Genomic DNA, 22,834 nt, shown 5'->3' on the forward strand with positions numbered 1-22,834 from the left:
CTGAGTTCTACCGATTCCACTCTTACTGAAGAAAGAACAGGTAGGTTGCAGGGTGCACAGGGCAAATATGAACGAGCACATTAAGAAGCTAATAAAATGTTTTTGCTTATGATACAAAGGCATAAGCATAAACTCATTCATCTATTCATTTAATAATTATTGAGCACCTGACCGATTCTTTCCCTCAAGGAACTCACATGCTCAATAGAGCATGTCAGATGTGGAAATAGACAAATATAATTTTAAAAAAACAGAAAGACCTTGAACAAAGAGATGAACAATATACTCAGAGATTGGATAGGCCATAATGAAAATCTAAATTTCCTCACTTGTGATATTCCTATTTCACTCCGAATCTATAAGAACACATGGCTGGCTGTAGTATCGCATTACAAGTAATTCCTCGAAATTCCTTTTAACATTCTTTATTTTTAGGAAATCAAAATAGGATGTTTTAATGGGAGGAGCAAAGAGAATGTCTGGGAAGGAAACTTGGAGCCAGATAGTGGGGGACTTAAAAATACACAATTTTCCATTTGTCCAAAAGTGTTTTATTTGGGTTGGGTTTGGTTTTATATAGCCGAGTGTAAAATCCACAAATTATCCTTTATTAATGATTGATAAAGTCCCTATTCCCAAACCAAATATCCACCAAGCTTTGGAATTGTTATCCTCATGAAACTATAACATTGAGCTTTTGTTCAGCTCTTCAAATCAGGTTTCATTTGAAGTCTATGAGAACAGACAAAGATTAGAAGGAAATGTGAAGATGGGAACTAGCCCTTAGTGGCCCTCAAGCATGTTTGTGGGATGCTTTGTTTATTTGCAGGGTGAAGAGAAACAAAGCCAGAGCTGGAGAGAACTCTGTTTCTTTCCATTTAAAAGCCAAACTTCTGCGGTACGGCAGACACTAACACAACATTGCAAAGTAGCTATACTCCAATAAAAATTAATTAAAAAAAAAAAAGAAAAGCCAAACTTCATGGATCTTACCTGAAAAGTTTCTGTAATCCACTAAGTCAAACATAACAATGGCCACAGCTGACCACGTGATGATCAGAGCAATGACCAGAAGCCAGGCTGCTGGGGAGCTGAATGTTGTCACTATATCTTCTGTGACTGTCCTCTTTATCACTTTTCCAGGGGATTTGGGCACAGATCCATTCTTGCTGTCTATCACAGTTGTGGTCGTAGATGCATTTCCTAATCGAACATTGGAAAAGGAGAATTACAATTTGGAATTTCATGTCAAATATTGATGACAAAAACCCCTTCCCCACAAAACACAGACTGTATAGGTATATATAGCTCTTTTATAGCATTTTCTGTGGCAGAATACACCTCTTTAGTGGTAGAGCCAAACTCCCTGCCCGCTACCACATTTCACTTTCTCAGCATTTACCCTCCACCCTGATACACATAGGCCCTCATAATCAGCATTCCTCGCCTCCCAAGTTCCATAAGTACTGCCAGCCAGGCCACAAACTATGTCATAATCTTCAATCATTTTTGCATGTCCCGTACTGCCTCATATACCCAATACCATCAAGGGCAATGGCTTTTTTGGTCAAGTTGCTTTTTAACCTTTTTCTTTTATTTAGGTTCATATGTCAGGTCTAAATACAAGCAAAAATATCCCCTCTGGGAGAGAAACAAAATCAGTGATAAAATAGTTCAAATGGATGAAATTTCTTTTGGATTCTGGTTTAACAGCATAATTGACCCTCTATTAAAGCCATTAATTTTTATTTGTGAAAGGGGCATAGAAGATCTAAGAGATTAATGTTGGAAAATCTTATTATATCCACAAACTTTTTATTTCTGCTTACAAAAGTCTACACTTTCAGTTCATGACTGAAAATTCAAAAAATATAAAAAATAGCAAAATAAATAAATAGATAATTATTTGGGTTTTTTATTAAACAATAGATTGACCATCGATAATTATTTGTATTCTCACCATGCAAAAAGAACTGTTGACATATTTTTCTATTTATACCTACTTTTCTGTACAGGCAAGTAAATACATAAATATGTTTTATTTATTTCTGACAAGTCATCAACACACTCTCCGTTAGTTTTTTTTACTAGGCAATATATAATAAACATGATTTCTTGCTGTACATATTCCATAAAATACCACTTAAGTGGCTGCATGGCATGTCATTCCATGGCTACGCATAATTTAGTTGAACAGCTTTCTACCCTGGGACATGGCAGAAGTTTTCTCAGCACATATTAATGATTTTTGTATAAGGAGAATTTCCTAAATATAGAATTTCTGGGCAAATAATATAATCACTTTTATATCTTTTGAGAATATATGTATATATTTGAAAATTAGTTTATTTTTGAAAATAAAAATAATTTGTTTCCTTATCCTTGACAACCCTGGGTACTACCAGTATTCAAAATATGTTCAATCACACAGGAGGAAAATTCTACTTCATTTGCAATTCTTTGATTGCTAGAGATAAGCTTTTTTATATGTTTATTTTTCATTTATATTTCTTATCCTGTGAAGTTTTTTGTTCATTTTTCTATAAACCTCCTTCTGGTGGTTTATAAAGTTTTGTACACATATACATATATACATAATGTATATGTATATATTTTGTATATGTGCATATACATATATGAGTGTGTCTACGTGTAAATGTACTTACATGTATGCATGTGTGTATACATATATGCTTATAAATAAACACACACATATAGGATAGTACCACTTTATCTAAACTTACGTTGCACTTTTTTCCTTCAACTGTTTACTTTTTCTTTTTATGACTTTTTTTTTTTTTTTTTGCGGTACGTCGGCTTCTCACTGTTGTGGCCTCTCCCGTTGCGGAGCACAGGCTCCGGTCGTGCAGGCTCAGCGGCCATGGCTCATGGGCCCAGCCGCTCCGCAGCATGTGGGATCTTCCCGGACCGGGGAACGAACCCGTGTCCCCTGCATCGGCAGGCGGACTCTCAACCACTGCGCCACCAGGGAAGCCCTTTTTATGATATTTTTATGTATAGAGTAAACATTTAAAAATTTTGTAACTCATTTTTCTTCTGTAAAGTTGCTGCCTTTGCATAACTAGAAAGCGTCCCCTCAATGGAGAGCAGGCATATATGACTATATTGACAAGCCTTGACTCATAGAAAGTTATCTCTAGAGGAAACTTAGAGATTATTTGGAACAAATATATCATGTGTCATTTAAGAACAATTGAAGACCAACCAGAAATTACACAGATGTGGAGTAAATAACTGAGTACTAAAGAGAAAAAATACCCCTAACAATCCAAATATTTTTGCCAAAATTACAGCTTAACAATATATTTCATATACTTTAAATATGAGCTACTTTGTCTACAACAATTAAAGAATTACATATCAGGGAAGAGAAAATTTTGATTAATCACATTCTAATATACATAAGTAAATATTTTCAATTTTATCTCTAAATTACATTCCTAAATTTTTTTTAAAAAGCAAATTTTCAAACTTCTTTGACATTAAAAATTAAAAACAAATTTTTCCACTCCCAACCGGAAACTTCTTTGACATTTTTTACAAAATGAATTTCACCTAAATGGAGTTACTCTTAGAATAATCTTCGCCATTATCATCATCACTATCATCGTTACTTTGGCCACTACTTCTACAGGTAGGACTACAACCACTACTATCATGATAAGGAAGGGCTAGAAGTGCAAGATTAACCTTAGAAACAAAGGCTGAGGGACTAACTCCTCGATAAATGCAGACATTTATTTCCACTTAATAGCATATACATTAGGCTAAGACAGTTTCAGGGAACCAAAAAAAGAATGCTATGACTTCCTCCATGTCTTTCCTAATCAATTTATTTATTGTAATACAGGAAAACAGGGACACATACTGTAATTTATTCATATTAATGGATCCTGTTTTGCCCCATTAACAAAATTAAGAGAGATGATTGATAACAAATAAACTTATTTTGTTATTGTACAAATGTTATCAGATATGTAACTGAATTCTTTAAAGTACAAAAATAGTTTGAACCCTCAAACAGATGTGTGCACTGTGTACTTAAAGTATAAATTCAGTTCATAAGACAATTTTTAGTTGTTGACAGAAGAAATTAAAATACCACATGCAAAATTAAGTACTCTAGTTAATAAAGTTTGCTTCATTTCTTTACCCATAAAATGGTACTTTCCTCCTCTATATAGAAATAAAATAAATGACATAAAATTCTAGACTGACTAGGGAAAAGAAAATCAAATGCATTCTAGTGTATATATTAGTAGGTATTAATAATAACCAAACATAACTAATACAACTATTTTTAGATGACAATGGTAAATCTAGGCATGTATTTTTGAGAGTAAAAAGCTGATGAGAAACATCAGTGGTAAAATCATTTAATTAAAATTTTAAAACAACTTTAGGTATAAATTAATAATAGTAACAATGAATCTCCTTTCTTCTCTGAAAATCTATGTGAATACATATCCCAAGCTCTAAAATTCAATTTAGTTGAAATGATACCAAGATGGAAAAGTAACTTTAAAAAACAGATTTCAGTTTGTACCTGAGGTGGTGCTTAAAGAAAGAAAAATTAGAAAGAACTCATATCATATCCTCTCACTGAATTTCGTGCCAAATTCCCATCACTTCTAATGGCAGTTCTGAAAATGGATGAATGATAGAAATACTTTGAAATGCGATTTAAGACTCAAGTGGGGCTACAAGTGAATCAAATGATTCGCAGGACAGTAAGTGAATTATAAGTGTGTAGGAGAGGCCCACGTGAAAGCTGATATGTTGCTAAACTCCAGTTTTTTAACTTCTGGAAGGCTTCCTACTATCGCTATATAGAGAACATGGGAAGAATTGCTTTTGCTCTTTAGATTCACTTCAGTGAACTGTGTGTAAGAGAGTATTTCTGCAGACAATAACATACACACCTGCTTGGTATCTTGAAACTGAATAAATAAACTTACTGAGATTTGATACAAAATTAGTTGAATTCTGGTCCCATTTTTAAAAGAAAAATTTTTATGGGATAAGAATTTCTACATTTTTTCCCTTTTTTATCAGGAAATTGAGAGAGTATATAAATTCAGGAAGTAATGCAAGTTCAGAGTTAAAATATGACTTTTAATTTTTTAAAGAACTGATTTTAATATAAATTCTAAATTTTATTTCACCTTACAGTCCTGCCAAAACAATTATGGTACAATATTTTAAACAAATAAAAATGACAAAGTTAACACTAAACAATTTTTAAATCTTTTCTATTTTTTTTTCATCCTCACATCCTCAAAAATTCCACTTAAGAATTAATCAAGATTCCAAGGTGATGAAAACATTCTGAGCATCCAACAGCAAAACCATAAGCAATTTGAAAGTAACCTGAAGGTTACCCTGCTTAAGGAAAATTATGTGTTGCCTTTGTTATGGAAACACACTAGGTTGTAACTTTCAATTTCCATTCAGATTTACTTATAGAAGCCACACAGTGCCAAGAAGAATAAAATTGAGGGGAAATAAATTGCCTTCTCTGACAGCTGGTCAAGATATATGTAAAGAATACAGTGTGTAATCTGAGATTATTTAATGTTTGAGAAGCACTTTGGAGATGAAAACAGCTAGTTATTGATATGGTGGAAAAATGAGAGGTAAATATTACCGAGAAATTTGATATGGGTGATGTTTATTTTTTATAAATTTATTTATTCATTTATTTAATTTTTGGCTGCATGGGGTCTTCGCTGCTGCACACAGGCCCTCTCTAGGTGCAGGGGCCACTCCTCATTGCGGGGCACAGGCTTCTCATTGTGGTGGCTTCTCTTATTGCAGAGCACAGGCTCCAGGCACGTGGGCTTCAGTAGTTGTGGCACATGGGCTTCAGTAGTTGTGGCTCACGGGCTCTAGAGCGCAGGCTCAGTAGTTGTGGTGCACGGGCTTAGTTGCTCCATGGCATGTGGGATCTTCCGGGACCAGGGCTCGAACCCGTGTCCCCTGCATTGGCAGGCGGATTCCCAACCACTGCGCCACCAGGGAAGCCCTGGGTGATGTTTCTTGAAAGTTGGTGTCTCACAACTGGAGCAGAGCAGCGAGGATATGTGACAGTACTTTCCATGCCTACTTTTTCATTCCATTCGTTTTGATTTCATACAAATTATTTTGATTGCCAGGTAGCCAGAATCAGCTTCAAAAGAAGTGGGGATCTGCACTGCTATATTTAACATGGATAACCAACAAAGACATACTGTAGAGCACAGGGAACTCTGTTTAATGTTATGTGGCAGCCTGGATGAGAGGGGAGTTTGGGGGAGAATGGATACCTGCATATGTATGGTTGCAGGTATGTATAGGTACCATATGTATGGTTGAGTCGCTTTGCTGTGCAGCTGAAACTATCACAACGTTGTTAATCGGCTATACTCCAATATAAAATAAGAAGTTAAAAACAAATAGTTCAAAACAAAAAAGAAGTGGGGATCTGGCTGAAGGGCCAAGAGACTCTGCTCCATAAAGTAAAATTACGGCTGCTTATGTAGTAGCTCCAAAGACCACAGCCAGGTTATGCATTGGAGAATAAATCATAAGTCTCCTGAAAGAATTCACTTAACCTCATCATGCCTTATTAATCAGATGAGGAAAGTGCCATGCCCACTACTCCATTATTATTCCTATGGGAATAATACAATACAGTCTTTTCTAGGATGCTCAAGGAAGACACCTATATTCTAGAATGGTATAAATAAAATATTGCATATTCATTTCATAAAAGCATTAATTTGAATTTCACAGTTAACTGTGCGATGTGGTTTGTAGAATACTCTAACACTAAATTTTTTCTTCAAAAATTAGAGAGCAAAGGAGAGCAGGGCAGTATATACTATCAGTGAAAAAAAAAGTTATTTCAAAATTATATTAAGAATGTAATTCCCAGTCACAAGAATGACCTTTGCTATATTTTTAAGTGTTCCAGAAAACATGCATATAAGTAAGAATTTTGGAGAAACTCTACTGAAAAGATCTTTAAGCAAATAAAGTTGAAAAGTGAAGAATCCATCTTTTAAATTGCATATTTTATTAATCCTAGTGTTTGAAGAATGTCTGTGTATCAATAGCAAAAACAAACTTATAGTTACCAAAGGGGAAACGTGGCAGGGAGGGATGAATCAGAAGCTTGGGATGAACACACACACACTACTATATTTAAGATAGATAGTGAGAAGATAGCACAGCTGTTACAATAGCTGTTTGCTTAGATTGCCAACACCATTTTTATCAGATAAATTATAGGTAGCAAGTTATAAGATTATCAGTGAGGAATGAAATTTTTTTTATACAGTTTTTTATCTCAGCCACTAAAATATTTTTATTTTACAGGAAAGACATGAACCTATTGATATGATGCAATCCTTACTTGTAGTGAACTATGCAGAATAAACAGGTAATAGGATGCTTCTGCTACATTTTAGGATCACATACTCTTTTGCCATTGCTGTATTTCCCCTGACAGATGTGATGAATCCATGCTGGCAAAACAGTAGTTTACAGACTTAAAAAAATTAGTTTCATTTTGAGAATTTTTCAAGTGCTCTTTTCTTGTTGTACGAGAAAACCTAAACGACTAAACTTGATTTTAGGAAGTCAACCTCTGTAAGGACAAATAAACTTTATGAAAATAAATGATAAAAAAAAGATAGATAACCAACAAGGATCTACTGTATAGCACAGGGAAATCTACTCAATATTATGTGATAACCTATATGAGAAAAGAATCTAAAAAGATGATATATGTATATGTATAACTGAATCACTTTGCTGTACACCTGAAACTAACACAACATTGTAAATCAACTACACTACAATAAAGAAAAAGAATGTCTATGTATCATATACATAGAAATCTGTGACAACTAAATTATGCTTTTATAGTATAAACTGAATGAAAATAGATTTTGAGAGGCAAGTTAAATCATGACAACTCACAAAAACAATCTTTATCAAAATAATCCTAGACATTCTAATTGATATGTATCTAATATTGGTAAACCATAGGAAGTAACCTAGAGAAATTTTTAGAAGAATCCAGATTCTAAGCACTTAAAGAAAAGCTATTCACTCTCTTTCAAGGTAAAAATTGCTTTTGTCTTAAACCGGAAACGGACCCCCTGCCAATTTCAATCATGAAAGCCCTAAACTGCCATCTCTTTCCCCAGATTTAGGGTATGTGATTATTGTAATATTTCAGAGGATGATTTGGCCACCTAATCTACCTGCAAAGATGAAGAGATATACACCTATATTTTGCGTTATCTAGCACTCCTTGCTACCCACTCGCTCCCTCTACCCTTCCAGGAAGTGAATTTCTTTTTCCAGTAGTGGGATAGAAAGTGAACACTCCCCTAACCCCCAACCATAGGGATGGGTCTTTAAGACAAGCCTGACCACTTAGAACATTCCCTCTTGCCTAAGACTGTGAAGGGATGGGGCAATCAGAGTCCTCCTCAGTTTTCTAGGAACTACTGGAGTTATACTCTCTTTCTGCTTGGTTTACCAAGCTGGTGGGGTCTACCAGTAGCCCTCTAGCCCACCAGTTGAAGAATCTGCTGCAAGATAGAAAGAGGTAGAGTCCAGATACCACTGTGTGGGTTCACGGAGCCAGCTGTGTTTACAGTCAGATTTATCTCTGGACTTCCAGTTATATGAGAATATAAAAACTCCTTTAATTTGGTTGTGTTTGCATTACCAGCCATCAGAAGTTCTGACTGATGCTCTTGCTTCTGCTAGGAATGTAAATAATTATTTTCCTTCATCTCTGTCATGAGGGGTGATCAGTCAGAATGATCTAAATATCCAGATTCCTTTTTATAAAAAAAATTATTTTCATTTTTGAAAGAAAATCTCAGATCTCACTCTTATTTTTTGAGTGGCTGTGTTGTCTTGGTCGTAAACGAAATGAGTTTTTTTGGGGGTTTTCAAGGTCAGATTCTAATATTGAAGTACTCCTTCTAGGAAGAGCTCACTTGTGTTCTGGTTGAGTGAGAGGCAGGATATCTCCCTCCCTGGGCAGTGGGCCCTCGCTGTGACCTGCTAGCCACTTCCCAGTACTCCTTACTGCCAAGTAATAGATGTCTCTTCTTGTATTAGTTCCGGTAAGCCTAGGTTTCCCCTACCTTTTGAACTTTTCATTTTCAACTTAGCAGTTACTCCCCATTCAGGATAATTGTTTTCCTACAAATAGTAATCTGAATTTAAAGGTGAAAAGCAATGGTAAGTGCATAACTAGAATTCACTTTTTGAAACAATATGTATTGAACTCTTAACACATTACAGGTAAAATACATTGGGTTTTACTAATCTAACTTGGGCAAGGATTTCTGATGAATTCCTTTTTTTTCTTTAAAAAAAAAAATGGTCTTACTGAAACTCCACTTTTAAAAGCCAACTTTTCTTTCAAGAATTGCCTCAAATGCCTCACTTCTTTTGAAGTGAACACTACTGTTCTTCCCTATGATTCTATAACATTTTTTGATTAATACAATGATATGGGTGAAATTATCCCAACTCTTGTATAGTTCTTTGGTTTTCAACAAAGCCCCAGGTTGGAAGCAAGTCATTTACCCTTTCATAGAACTTAGCACAGCACTTTTTTATACAGCGAGGCCCCAACAAACACTTATTAAATGTGAAAAACTTCGTAAGTTTTGCTAAGGGAATCAGCTAAAGAAAGTGTCATGTTAAATAACATCTATTTCTACATATAGAAGGATGTGTGGTAGGCAGTGATTTCTATCCAGAAAAATAAATACAAATGAAAAAATATTTTTATGACATGATAAAATGTTGAATTGAGATGTACGTTTACTGATAGAAGTAAAAGCATATCTGTTCAGAAATTTTGCCATTTGCAGCAACATGGATGGACTTGGAGGGCATTATGCTAAGTGAAATAGACAGAGAAAGATAAATACTGTATGATATAACTTATATGTGGAATCTAAAAAATACAACAAACTAGTGAATATAGCATAAAAGAAGAAGACTTGCAGATATAGAGAAGAAACTAGTCGTCATCAGTGGGAAGAAGGGGGAGAGGGGCAATGTAGGGATAGGGGAGTGGAAGGCACAGACTATTGGGTGTAAGATAGGCTCAAGGTTGTTTTGTTCAACACAGGGAATACAGCAATATTTTGTAATAACTATAAATGGAGTATAATCTTTAAAAATTGTATAAAAATTAAAGTTAAAAAAACACATCTGTTCAGGTACATCTCATAAGAAGTGGGAAGTTTAGCTGGTCAACAAAATTAAGTCTTCCACAGAGGACAAAAGACTAGTGGGGCACAGAAAAAGATGTGCAATCTCTTTGACTAAAAAAAGCATGTATCTACTAAATAATGTCAATAATTAAGCAGAGACGTTCCTTTCTAATGAGGCAATTAAAACTAGCATCTTGAACATTATTAAGGTTGATAAATCTCCAAAAGATGCAACAACCGGGAGAGGTTTCTACAACCAGATTAGGCAGAATAAATGTGCAGATGAATAAAAATGCTGAGGATCAATTTACACGTGACGGTGCATTTTCTTAGTCAGCTGGGGCTGCCGTCAAAAAATACCACAGACCACAGATGGGGTGTCTTAAACAACAGAAATTTATTTTCTCACAGTTTTGGAGGCTGGAAGTCTTAGTCAGGGTGCCAGCATGGTCAGATTCTAGTGAGGACTCTCTTCCTGACTTGCAGATGGCTGTCTTCTCACTGTGTCCTCACATGGCAGGGAGAGCACAGTAAGCTCTCTACTGTCTCGTGGTATAAGGGAACTAATTCTATAAGGAGGGCTCTACCCCCAGGACCTAACCTAAACCTAATTACCTCCCAAAGACCTCATCTCCAAATACCATCACACTGAGGAACAGGGCTTTGACATGTGACTTTGGGGGGGGGGGACACAATTCAGTCCGTAGCATGCATGTTTCCATCTGATTATTTAAAAACTACTCAAAAGAATATTAATATATTTAAGCGTAATAACCATAGTTATTTTAATAGAGCTATATCTTTCATACTAAATTAAAGGAAATCATGGCCATGGAGCCGTACTACCAGTACATGCCCAAGTAGCCCAAATCAAAATGTCAGTGTGTACTACACATAGTGGGATAGTTTAGGGATGGAAATTAATTAACAAGACCCATGATGTGACTTTTTTTATGACAATGGTTTTGACATATTCAATCAGATTCATTTTAGGAAAATAATCCATCCTGACGTCATGAACCCAGAAAGTCTCATGTAAGAAGATAAATCATTTTAGGGCCTGATTTTCTGAGTTTGAAGTTTGGGTATGGAATTGACAGAAAATCTCCCAAATTCTGTGGATTCAGTTTTAGACAAAGAAAAGTTAGACACTGGTTCCTAGCAAATATGATTTGAACAGGACAGACATAAGATCCATGAACTATATTCAGTTCTTTTGAGAAATTAACTTTCTAGTATTTTACATTTGGGTTGACACATTTTCTTCCCGCGCTAAATATACATAATTGAAATGCTTTTACCTAGCCCCAGCAGTCTTCCTGCTAAATTGCCCCATTGTCATTGAATTACAAACCCAGTGAAATAGAAAAGGACTGAGTAATGACCTGCTATTTCAATTTGGAAAAAAATTCTAAATTCAATGCTTCAAAACCATTAGCTTTCCATGATTTGTTGGCTCTAATGTGTGTTTTTTTGTTTGTTTTGTTTTTTTGTTTGTTTTTTTGCGGTACGGGGGCCTCTCACTGCTGTGGCCTCTCCTGTTGCGAGCACAGGCTCCGGACGCGCAGGCTCAGCGGCCATGGCTCACGGGCCCAGCCGCTCCAGCGGCACGTGGGATCTTCCCAGACCGGGGCACGAACCCGTGTCCCCTGCATCGGCAGGCGGACTCTCAACCACTGCGCCACCAGGGAAGCCCTAATGTGTGTTTTTTACTTTCTTTTCCTTACAGACATTTTCATGGAAATTAACTCTTCCTTGAGAATTAATCATCTGCTGCTTTTACCCCACAAGGAGTAGTAATCCTGTCATTCTGGTGTCATAGTAGCTTCTACTTTATTTCCATTAAGAGAGTGTGACAGTCCCCCCAAACCAAAAAGAGCACACTGCATATTCATACTCTTTTCATATAAATGTACTCGGTAATAATAATAAGGACTTCATGTATTGTTTCTGCTTAAAACTATAGTCATATAAAATGATTGGTTTCTCATGTTGTATCAGCTACTTTCTGGAAATTTAAGGAAACACAAGAACTAAGACCTAAATTTCTTTCAAGTTTACTTCTCTGGGTGAGTTTTTAGGCATTTGTTTCATGAATCAACCTGCTTTATTTTTGATATACTTAAATATAAATAAAACTAGATTTGTGCTTTCTAGTTATAAGGAAATTTGTATCCATTGGATGGAAAAGTAGTGATAATTCAATAATATTTTCATAATATTCAGTAATATTTTCATATGTACATGTATATGAACAAGGATATTTTAGAGTATATAACCATTAAGTAGGGACATAACTGATTTCATTGAGTACCCCAGGGGTTTTTAAAATAAAACTTATAATGAAATACCTTTATTTTCATTAGTAATATAAATTGACACTTTCTATAGTCACTCCAGAATTAATGCTATTGCCATAATTGGATTAAAAGCAGACACATAGTTTTTTTTTTTTTTTTTTTTTTTTTTTTGCGGTACGCGGGCCTCTCACTGCTGTGGCCTCTCCCGTTGAGGAGCGCAGGTTCCGGACCCGCAGGCTCAGCGGCCATGGCTCATGGGCCCAGCCGCTCCACAGCATGTGGGATCTTCCCAGACCGGGGCATGAACCTGCGTCCCCTGCATCGGCAGGCAGACTCTCAACCACTGCGCCACCAGGGAAGCCCAGACACATAGATTTTTAAAAAAATTTTATTGCAGTATAGTTGATTTAAAATGTTAGTTTCTGCTGTACAGCAAAGTGAATCAGTTATATATATACATATATCCACTCTTTTTTAAGATTCTTTCCCATATAGGTCATTACAGAGTATTGAGAAGTGTTCCCTGTGCTATACAGTAGGTCCTTATTAGTTATCTATTTTATATATAGTAGTGTGTATGTGTCATTCCCAATCTCCCAACTTATCCCTCCCTCCCTGCCCTTTCCCCCCCGTAACCATAAGTTTGTTCTCTACATCTGTGACTCTATTTCTGTTTTGTAAATAAGTTCATTTGTACCATTTTTTAGATATGTGATATCATATGATATTTGTCTTTCTCTGACTTACTTCACTCATTATGACAATCTCTAGGTCCATCCATGTTGCTGCAAATGACATTATTTTGTTCTTTTTTTATAGCTGAGTAATATTCCATTATATATATGTACCACATCTTCTTTATCCATTCTTCTGTCTAGAATTTTTAAATATCTAATAAAGTAAAATATTTAAGAATTTTTGTGAGAAAAAATATATGCTTAGAATTGGAGACCATTATAATAGGATATTACTATATTTTGTTTAACTTGAACCCAAATCTTCATTAAGCTATTTGAAAGGTTTAGACAGATCAGAATAATCTAGCTCAAACCCTCATCTTTCTGAACAAAGTCTGTATATCTCATGAAGAAAATACACATATTGCATGAAGAAAATGCAGCCTGAAAATTTAGAGAGAGAAGATTTGCTGTGTGGTTTTTTTTTTAAATCATCTAATCTATAGGGGAAAAAAAGCAGCTTCCTGTGCCTTTCAAAAGACTTCCAAATGAGCTTGAAGCTCTTTTATGTATTTCTGAAAAGAACATTAAGGTATCCATGCCCATATTTCAAAAATGCAAGCAATTAGGTAAACACAAATAATACTTTATACAAATCTTTCTTCTAAGGAGCACATAGGGTTTTTGAAACAGCTGATAAAGCTGCACACATGACATGAAAGGAAACTGAAACAGAGGCGTTAAAGAGAACCAGTTTTCTGAAGTCTACTCATTATTGGAGTTTTCAAAGGATTATGTATTGCTTAGTCCCTAACATCTTCATCCTCTGAATTGTTTGTCCAAATAGACCTAAAATTGATCTTAAATTGTATGTGAAGAAGATGCCACTCATTGGCAACTAATTTCTCTGGGAAATTAAAGTTCTGATACAAAACAATTTGAAAAAGCAAACAGATAAACAAAATGATGAATGGTTGAACTTTTTCCTTCTAGCCCCTTCACACCCATCAACATTTCAGTTTTTATTGAGCAGAAGAGCAGTCACTTTGTCGAGTATTCTGGAGATAAAATTATATCCTCAGTACCTCAAGGAGTAAGAAATAAATGGAAAATTAGGTCACTGTCCTCTAAGAAGCTACTTGGTATTTACTGTCAGGTGCACTTGACTTTGGTTTTGGTGTTAAGCACTAGGAGAGTGGAGCCACTTCCCTCAGAGTCAATCCAGGGTCAACTCTAGGTGTTGGAACTGTCAGTATTACATGGAACAGTGAAATTCCCTAACCTATCATTTGAAAAGCTTATCCAAATAGGATTTTACTATTGACAGACACATATTTCTGACCTTAGATCACCCAGAGCAGTTATTTCGGTGGAGTGAGCATTTTTATAGGCTTTATTTGACTAAGCTTATTCAAGCATTACAGCTGCATTAGTATTACCAAGTCATAGCAAATTTGGTAAAATAAGCTTTATAAAATTGTGTTTGCCCTATAGCATGCGTTTTTAGAAACTACTAAGCAGCTTTCCCTTGAGTAACATAGCTCTACAGTTATGCTCTACAAGATGCTTGCCATCCAATGTCTCCCTCCGTTGTAGAAGAGAAGAGAGGTGAGAAACAATTTAGGGATCATTTTTCTTGCATAAAAAACTCACTTTCCTCTTTAATTTTATAACAAAAAGCATTAAATATTCAAATATGAATATTAAACCCTTTGATTCAGTATTAAAGGAGGTTCTTCAAAGATGGCATCAATTCTATTCTGCATCTTACTTCTGAGGAAGTGTGCCTCCTAAAAAGACTCCACAGATTGTAAAAAGAATCAGATCACAAAAAAATTTGCTAAGGCAATTTTCAGGAGAAAATCATAATGGTTAATACCCTAGTCCTAAAACTGATCATAATTATGTTGCTTTAGGCATATATAGCATCTCTGCTCCAGGGAAATTAAAGATATTCTAGATCAAAATAAGTCTAGAATAATAAAGATAAAATTAAAGACACTCACACAAGCCAGATTTTCTGGATATACATATGTATGTGTGTGTATATATATATATGTATATATATATATAATTTTATTTATATATAAAATTTCCTGTGGAAAACTCAGTCATTTCAGAAGCCACAGTGACTCAAAAAGAGCACTTATGTTCCAAAGTTCCAAAGGTCACTGTGAAATTGTTCAAGTGATGGCTTCTGGTAGTAATGTTCTTGATTGTTTTTCTTCTGTTATAGAAATGTTAGATTAAAAAATATGTGTATGTGTATGTATTTTGAAATTTGTATGCACAACTAAGCACGCACACACACACACACACACACACACACAAATATGGTAGGTTAGGCAAGCATATGCCATCTACATATTTTAATGAAATGATAGACCATCAAAACCCAAAGTAACTGCAATTAGGTCAGATACTTAATTACTTGTCCAAATTATTCATTTTTCACTAACTTGAAATATTAGATCCTTTTAATCAGATATTTAACTGTTAAATAATTCTATCCTCTATGCCTTAATCCATAAACTATAATGTAAATAAAGACTACACATTTTATTTTTTGCCAAAAGAATCAACATGTATGAATGTTACGCTTTCAGAGAAAACTTTCTTGTAGATTATGGGCTTTGTATGATTTAATTATAACATGTCATAAAAAACTTAATGATTGCTAAATTAAAATATTTACAGTAAAAATGTTTCTTCAAAGAATAACCCCTTCCTTCACCAATCCCAGAAAAAGAAAACATTCGCTCCAATAATTTAAAAATGCCGGAAGCATAAATGCAATTAAGCAGAATAAAATCCTGGCTGTAATATTTGCTGATTGATCCTAAGAAAATTTACTCAACAAAATCTACCACCCTCAGTACTCACAATGTGGGGAATCCTTTCAGGTTAATAAACAGCTTAAAAGTCATACAGTGAAAGGTCAAAAAATAGATTTGAACCTTTTTTAGTATTATTTAGATAACATATCTTTAGTATTAAAAAAAAAAAGCTTTTCAATTTATCACTCAATCGTGAAGAATTCTCAGTTGCCAAATGATCAGATCCCATTCTCTAACAAGAAGGCCTAAAAATTGCAAAACCCAAAACAAACAAACAAGAAAAGTAAGTCTAGAATATGATCCCAGCCCAGAATATGCCTCTGTAATACAGAAAGTGTTAAGGTACACAGTCTGTGAGAACCACCATTCCTTATTTATAAAAATGACAATTTTTGAACCCATAGACTCCATAGTACTACCAAAATGTTTATAGCAAAATAGCAACATTTCCTGGTGTCCTACAAATTGTTTCTCATGAAATTGAAAATAATCTATAAAGTTTGTCTTAATTATGTAAAGCAAAACATTTTAATGAAATCACTTATTAATTTATTCAGTTGTTCATTTGTACTTCTCACAGACCTTATGAATAAAAGTCTTTTTTAAAACTCATTATTCTGGTGCCTCTTATGAAATAGTATCTTATTATTTTTCATATGGCCCTTTCTATAGTCACATAATCCTCAGATTCTATGACCTGTAAAGCAAGCCATTAGTGAATGGGACAAAAGCAATTTGCCCTGCAATGGATCGTGATGAAAGACTGAATAGCTGCTAAGGAGACTTTCCATAAATAGATTTGCAAACCTAAATGAGAAATTAAAAAGCACTTAAGTATTCTTTTTGTCTTTTTTTTTTTTCAATTTTTTTTCTTTTTGTCTTTTTTTAAAGATGGCGTTTGTTCTTCTGAAAGGAGAGAGTAATCAGAAAAGGACTTGTCAGATTATTATCTTTTTAAAGACATAAAGAATATACCACAGGTCAATAGCAAAAGTTTGGGGATGGAGCATGAACTGGGCACTGGAGCAGAGGTGACTGAGGGACCTCTTGGGTGCCACTCCACCTGTCTACAAGGCAGTCAGTCTCTGCAAATGTAAATCAGGGACCGCCCTTCCCTTCCTACAATGAACAAGACCAGCTGAGAGTGAAAAAGTGATACTCTTAACTGTAGTGCTCAGTAAGTGCCATGAAGGGAACATGACCTATAGCGTAGTCCTAAGTGGAATAAAAGGGCTTTTATGCAGGTGACACAAAACCAACAGATCATATCACTGTCACCTCTACCTTTGAGGCTCTGTTATCTACCCTAACCCTAATAATGACAAAAAGCATGAGTACAAAGAATCGCACACACCAAGTCTCAGGCAACTCTGTCTCCCATCACTCATCCCTTCAATTTATATACTATGGCCAACCCAAAGTTTCTGTGATTCCTGGGACACACTGTGTCTGTTCTTTCCTCTGTGAATGTGAGTAGTCTGCAGCCTAAGACAGAAATGACTTTATCCAGTTGTCCACCTTACCCCCTACTCCCTCTGCAGGACTCAATTTTATTGGAACACAACCACACCCATTTGTTTGTGTGTTGTCTTTTGTCTATTTCTATGATTTCCTGCTAAGGTAGCAGAGTGGAGTAGTTGTACCCTAGACCATTTGGCCCACCAAATCTAAAATATTTATTATCTGGCCCTTTATGGAAAAAGTTCGCCAATTCCCTCTCTTTGAGGAGAGTAACTGACAAAGTAAGAACTTAAAAATATATGTTAAGTGGTTTTAAAATCAGGAAGCAATTTAAGCTAGCATTTAAAAAATACTAATCAGGCATAGGGGAGGCATATGACATAGTGACATAAAGGTAGGGTGTAGATGGAACAGTGCTGGCTTTGAATCCTGGCTTTGGTCTTTACCGGCAACTGTACTTTAGGGTTCACCTATAAAACCAAAATCATTAAAACTACCTCACAGGATTGTCATGAAGAATGGAGTTTTTAGCACAGTGTCAGGCACAATAGCTTACTCTTTTCCCTCTATAACTAACCTTCCTTACTTTAACGTATTGTTGATAATAGTGATAAATATGTTTCCATAGAAATATGGCTTCTTAAAATGTCTCTCTTAGGAGGAAAATTACTTCAGCTCCATCACTCTTTTAGCTCTGTACATGGCATTCTGAAGTACTGAGATTAAACCGCTTTTTCATGTATATGGTAATTGGGGTTATATAACTGAGAATGTAAGCCCTGGAGGCTTAGAGGTTCATTTCTTTGAAGAGACTTTGCATTGCAAAGTATACAACTGATGTTCAACTCATTCATAGCTACCATTATAATAAAGCCAAGAGATGTAAACAATTCAGAAAAGTATTTCTCCAATGAATGTTCAGAATGCATAATGGATAAAATCATGCATTTTCATTCATATGAAAAACCCATAATGTTTTTAATGCATTCACCACCAATTACAAAAAGCACAGTATTGCAGTTTTTGTTTATCTCTGCCATAATTTGGTGCTATTCTTTATTCTAAACAGGCATTAGGTCCCAAAGGATTTTTTCATAAGGTGGTTATTTGGAGCACAAATGTGTTTCCCCATTTTAATTAAAGAATATTATGAAGGTTGGTTATGGTCTCAGTATGCCAATCAAAACCTTTTTAATATTATGCAGCTGAACTGTTGTACAAATAAAACCGTAGACATCCTCATGCTTTTTAACATGTTTGTATATTACCTACATGAGGGCCTAGTCAGTTTAAGCCTCAGATCTTTCAGAAAGCCTTAGATATCAACTTCCAGGGTGACTTAAATGTCCCTCCTGGATGCTTTCAGACCACCCTCTTTGTACATTTATCTAAGACCTACCTATGTTATATTACAGTTGCCTGTTTATGCTTCTGAGTCTCCAACTAGAAATGTAAGCTCCTTGAAGCTTCTCATATTCATTTGTCTACTTCTAGTGCCCAGAGCAATGACCAGCCCTGGGTAAGTATTAGTGAATTGATGTGCCGACCTGAATATCAAATGCCTCACGGTGCTTCTTACGTTGGAGATGCTCCAAACTCGTGTGCTGTGTGAGAGAATGAACCCCTCTGTGCCCTTTGTGTTCTCAGGCCCAGGCCGTTGCTCCCAGGGCACATTTTGCATCTGCTCCTTTACCACCAGATTATCACAGTGTCTGAAGCCTTGTTGCCACGTCAAGAAACAATGCCTTCCCTTCCCCCTGAACCCACAAGGGGTCTGCAGGATGAACACAGATGAACCTCAGCCACTGCCTGCAGCTCTCCAGGAGGAGGGACCCCAGAACAGTGGAGTGCTTTACTGGAAAGGGCACCAGTGGGGGTGAGGAGGGGGACAGGGAAGGGATTTAGGATCAGACAAAGAGGGCCAACAATGGGTCAACAATGGAGTGAATGGGTGGAGAGTCCTAGCAGTGGGGGCTAAGGAGAGGGCAAGGAGGCTTTGTTATGGGAAAATGAGGCAGGGGTGGAAACAAAGTTTGGGGGGACAGGAGGGTGGTAGCTGTTCTCAGCTCTTTTGCATCCTGAGTCTTGTTTAGGTGGAGACATACATATGGGGATGGGAAGAAAATTCAGAGTTCTGTGTAAAAAATATTAACAAGTCTGGTGGTGAAGAAGATGGCTGAGGAAAGAGAGCAACTACCATCATGTTCACAGATAATTATAAGTATTGTTGGGAGGTGTTCATAAGTACAGAACTAACTCTAGTGCCCCTTTTTTGCTTTCTAAATATAAACTCTGGAGAGCAGAATTTTCAGTTCAGCACAATTTTTTCTACTAAATATTATTATATGCATTTATGGCTCTTTATAAATTTTTTAAGACTAAAATAATTTATTATTTGTACTGCACTTATCAGTTGAATAAAACGAACACAACTGAAAAATTCCAAATATGAAAATATTTTTTAAAAACTGTGCTACATCCACTTGATTCCTTATCCTTTCCTCACTCTCTTTGCTAACCATACTTGAAAAGTTTATTTGCATTAGTATACAAGGCTGGCTATGAAAGGCTATTTGAAGTATAGCATAATCAAATTTGAGATGATGAATATTAAATATTTGCATATAGACTTTTAATAAAGACCTTAGTACTACAATTATATATTTCCTGGATGTACAACATAGACAGAATTCTCATTTTGTAAGTAAAAACATGCATTGCCATTGGCAATTCTGACTTCTAAGGGCCAAAATCGATCAGCTCTTTAAGAACAACATAATGCTTTGTTACACCATCGTTGACACTTCTGCTTACTCTTGCTGCATGCATGCCTAGCCACAAGGATTTAAGAATAAAGTTGCAGCCCTTTCTGTACCTTCGAAAGCAGGTTTCATCATGACAGGGACTACGTTTCTTCAACATTAAATCAAGTGTAACAGAATCAAAGAATGGTGGTCTTGGCCAGGGCCCCAGCTACTCTAAATGACACATTTGTGCTAATCAATAGAAGTGTCACTTCTAAGCATTCGCAACTGCTACACCAGAGCTCAGGGCACACTGAATAGAGAACACGCTAGATTTATACTGTGAAAGGAAAATCCAAATGGAGTTGGTATTGGTAAGAGAGCTCTTTAAAAAGGAGCCAGGGGCTTCCCTGGTGGCGCAGTGGTTGGGAGTCCGCCTGCCGATGCAGGGGACGCGGGTTCGTGCCCGGTCCGGGAGGATCCCACCTGCCGCAGGAGCGGCTAGGCCCGTGAGCCATGGCCGCTGGCGTCCGGAGCCTGTGCTCCGCAACGGGAGGGGCCACAGCAGTGAGAGGCCCGCGTACCGCAAAAAAAAAAAAAAAAAGGAGCCAGGAGGCCACTGAGGAAGTGTATGACTTATGCACTTCTCAGCCTGGATGGAATCTGAGCTTTGTCCACTTATGGTCTTAAAGCAAGCATCCAGAACATCTGCCCAGTGTTCCAGATACTTATGGACACTTACCCTAAATCACTCATCATAATCTATCCCTTAAAGACAAATATGTCCTCTCTTGCATCAGAGTCAATCGTAATTCTTGTCAGACAACTTTCACAACCTTGTGGCTTTTGCCTTTATGAGCCCCTCACTCTTTCTTCCCCAGAACTCTCTTGGTTTTACCTGATCTGTATTTCCCAAATCGCAATTCCTAAGACTATCAAATAACTCTTTTCTTATTTGCAGCCTTATGCGTTCCTTGGTTGATAACACCCTTTCTTGCTTCTTCGACCTGGTGTTCGTCTGCAGGGCATAACTTGTGGCAGTCCCAGTCTTGGTCAATATGGACAGGGGAACTGTAGGTCAGAAGGTAATAAATAACCATTCAAAAAGTTTTTGTTTGTTGGGCTAACAATATCATATTTTGTGCAACACTTCAGAATTTGTAATGCCAAATTCACATGTATTATTATCAACTGATCTTCCTGAGGGAGACTGGGAAGCTAATCCCATTCTCAGTTGAGAGAAGAGAAAACTGTTGCTCAGAGAGATTATGTGATAAGTACTGCAAAACAGTGGTGTCAAGACTAGAACCCAGATAGTTAGACTTAGTTCTATCAGCTTGAACTAGAGTATCAACAATAATAGCAAATATCTACTGAGGTAACTATATGTCAGGCACTGGTTCTAAGGGCTGGGAATACAGTCCCTACTCTCATGCTGTCTATATTCTAGTGAAGTGAAAGTACATTTGAATATGTTTTCAAGGTCAGTATGAATAAAAAGAAAAGGTCCAAGTTTAACTAAACCTATTGCCCTTCCCCAACACAGCTAACTCCAGGAGTTACCCTGCGTCAATCTATTGCCAAATGAAGGAAAAGGAATGAAGATGCTGTTGGCAACAAAGAGAAACTGAGCTCCATAAAGTCGTAATACTTACTATAAACTTCCCCCACCCAGCACTTATGAAGGTAGACTTTGGAAAGGGCAGCTTTCAAAACAAGACTCTCATGATTTCCATATGCCCTATGGACTGGCGACCACAGTCCAGGGTAAAAGCCTCAAAACAGCAACAAAGGCAAAACTTAGTCATTATATTATTTCTCCCATAACAATGACTTCAGACTATTACTTTAGCCAAAGGACAGTGATTATATTTAAAATAAGCATGCAATTTAAATTTATAAAACTGTACAGCAATACAAAATTAAAATTTGGCTTTAGGATGTATTATTCAATTTAGCATCACTTCTTATTTAAATTTCAGATATCTAGAACTCACATCTTTGTTATTCGAAAGGCTAATGTATAACAAAATTGATAGCTCATGGGGCTATTGAAATCCAGTCACAACCATAATCCTATGCATTTTGACTTTTTTTTTTCTTGTATGGTGAGTCAGCCCAAAAGAAATTAGAAAGGTATTATAGAAAAGAAGCATGCTTGTGTTTCTGTCCAAATTTGATTTTTCATGAATTGTAAACATAATCTAAACTAAGATCACAGACACACATCTGGAACTAGGAATGAACAGCCTTATTTAGTCTTATCTGTGAGGCCGTTAGGAAAAAGGTAACCACTTGATTTTGTCTTTCAGACCAAATTCAATCCACATCTTATCTTCTACTAACATTTTAGTATAATAAACTATGTTTAAAGCTATTTCCCTCCTTCCAAAATTTCTTTGTTTTTATACTTGTTTCTTTCTGTATTAAGGTCTGTCATGATTTGTCAAGCTGTCTTACTTTGATATTATATTTGGTTTATTTTACCTCATAGCTTAATATTATAATATGAGCTTAGTTCACTCATTTATTAAATTATTCCCCCAATATTCTGTG

The 22,834-nt window shown here is 36.0% G+C and overlaps 1 protein-coding gene across 1 annotated transcript in view; it reads right to left on the reverse strand.

Annotated features, from left to right (window-relative positions):
• The window catches only part of TRDN (triadin), a 372,178-nt gene that overhangs the window by 316,859 nt on the left and 32,485 nt on the right, over positions 1 to 22,834 (reverse strand). Inside the window, exon 2 of the mRNA XM_079939170.1 lies at positions 994 to 1,203. Coding sequence (XP_079795296.1) covers positions 994 to 1,203 — 210 coding nt within the window. The remainder of the gene's footprint in view (positions 1 to 993; positions 1,204 to 22,834) is intronic.

Source organism: Stenella coeruleoalba, assembly GCF_951394435.1.
Source record: "Stenella coeruleoalba genome assembly, chromosome: 12".
NCBI classification, from domain to species: Eukaryota; Metazoa; Chordata; class Mammalia; order Artiodactyla; family Delphinidae; genus Stenella; species Stenella coeruleoalba.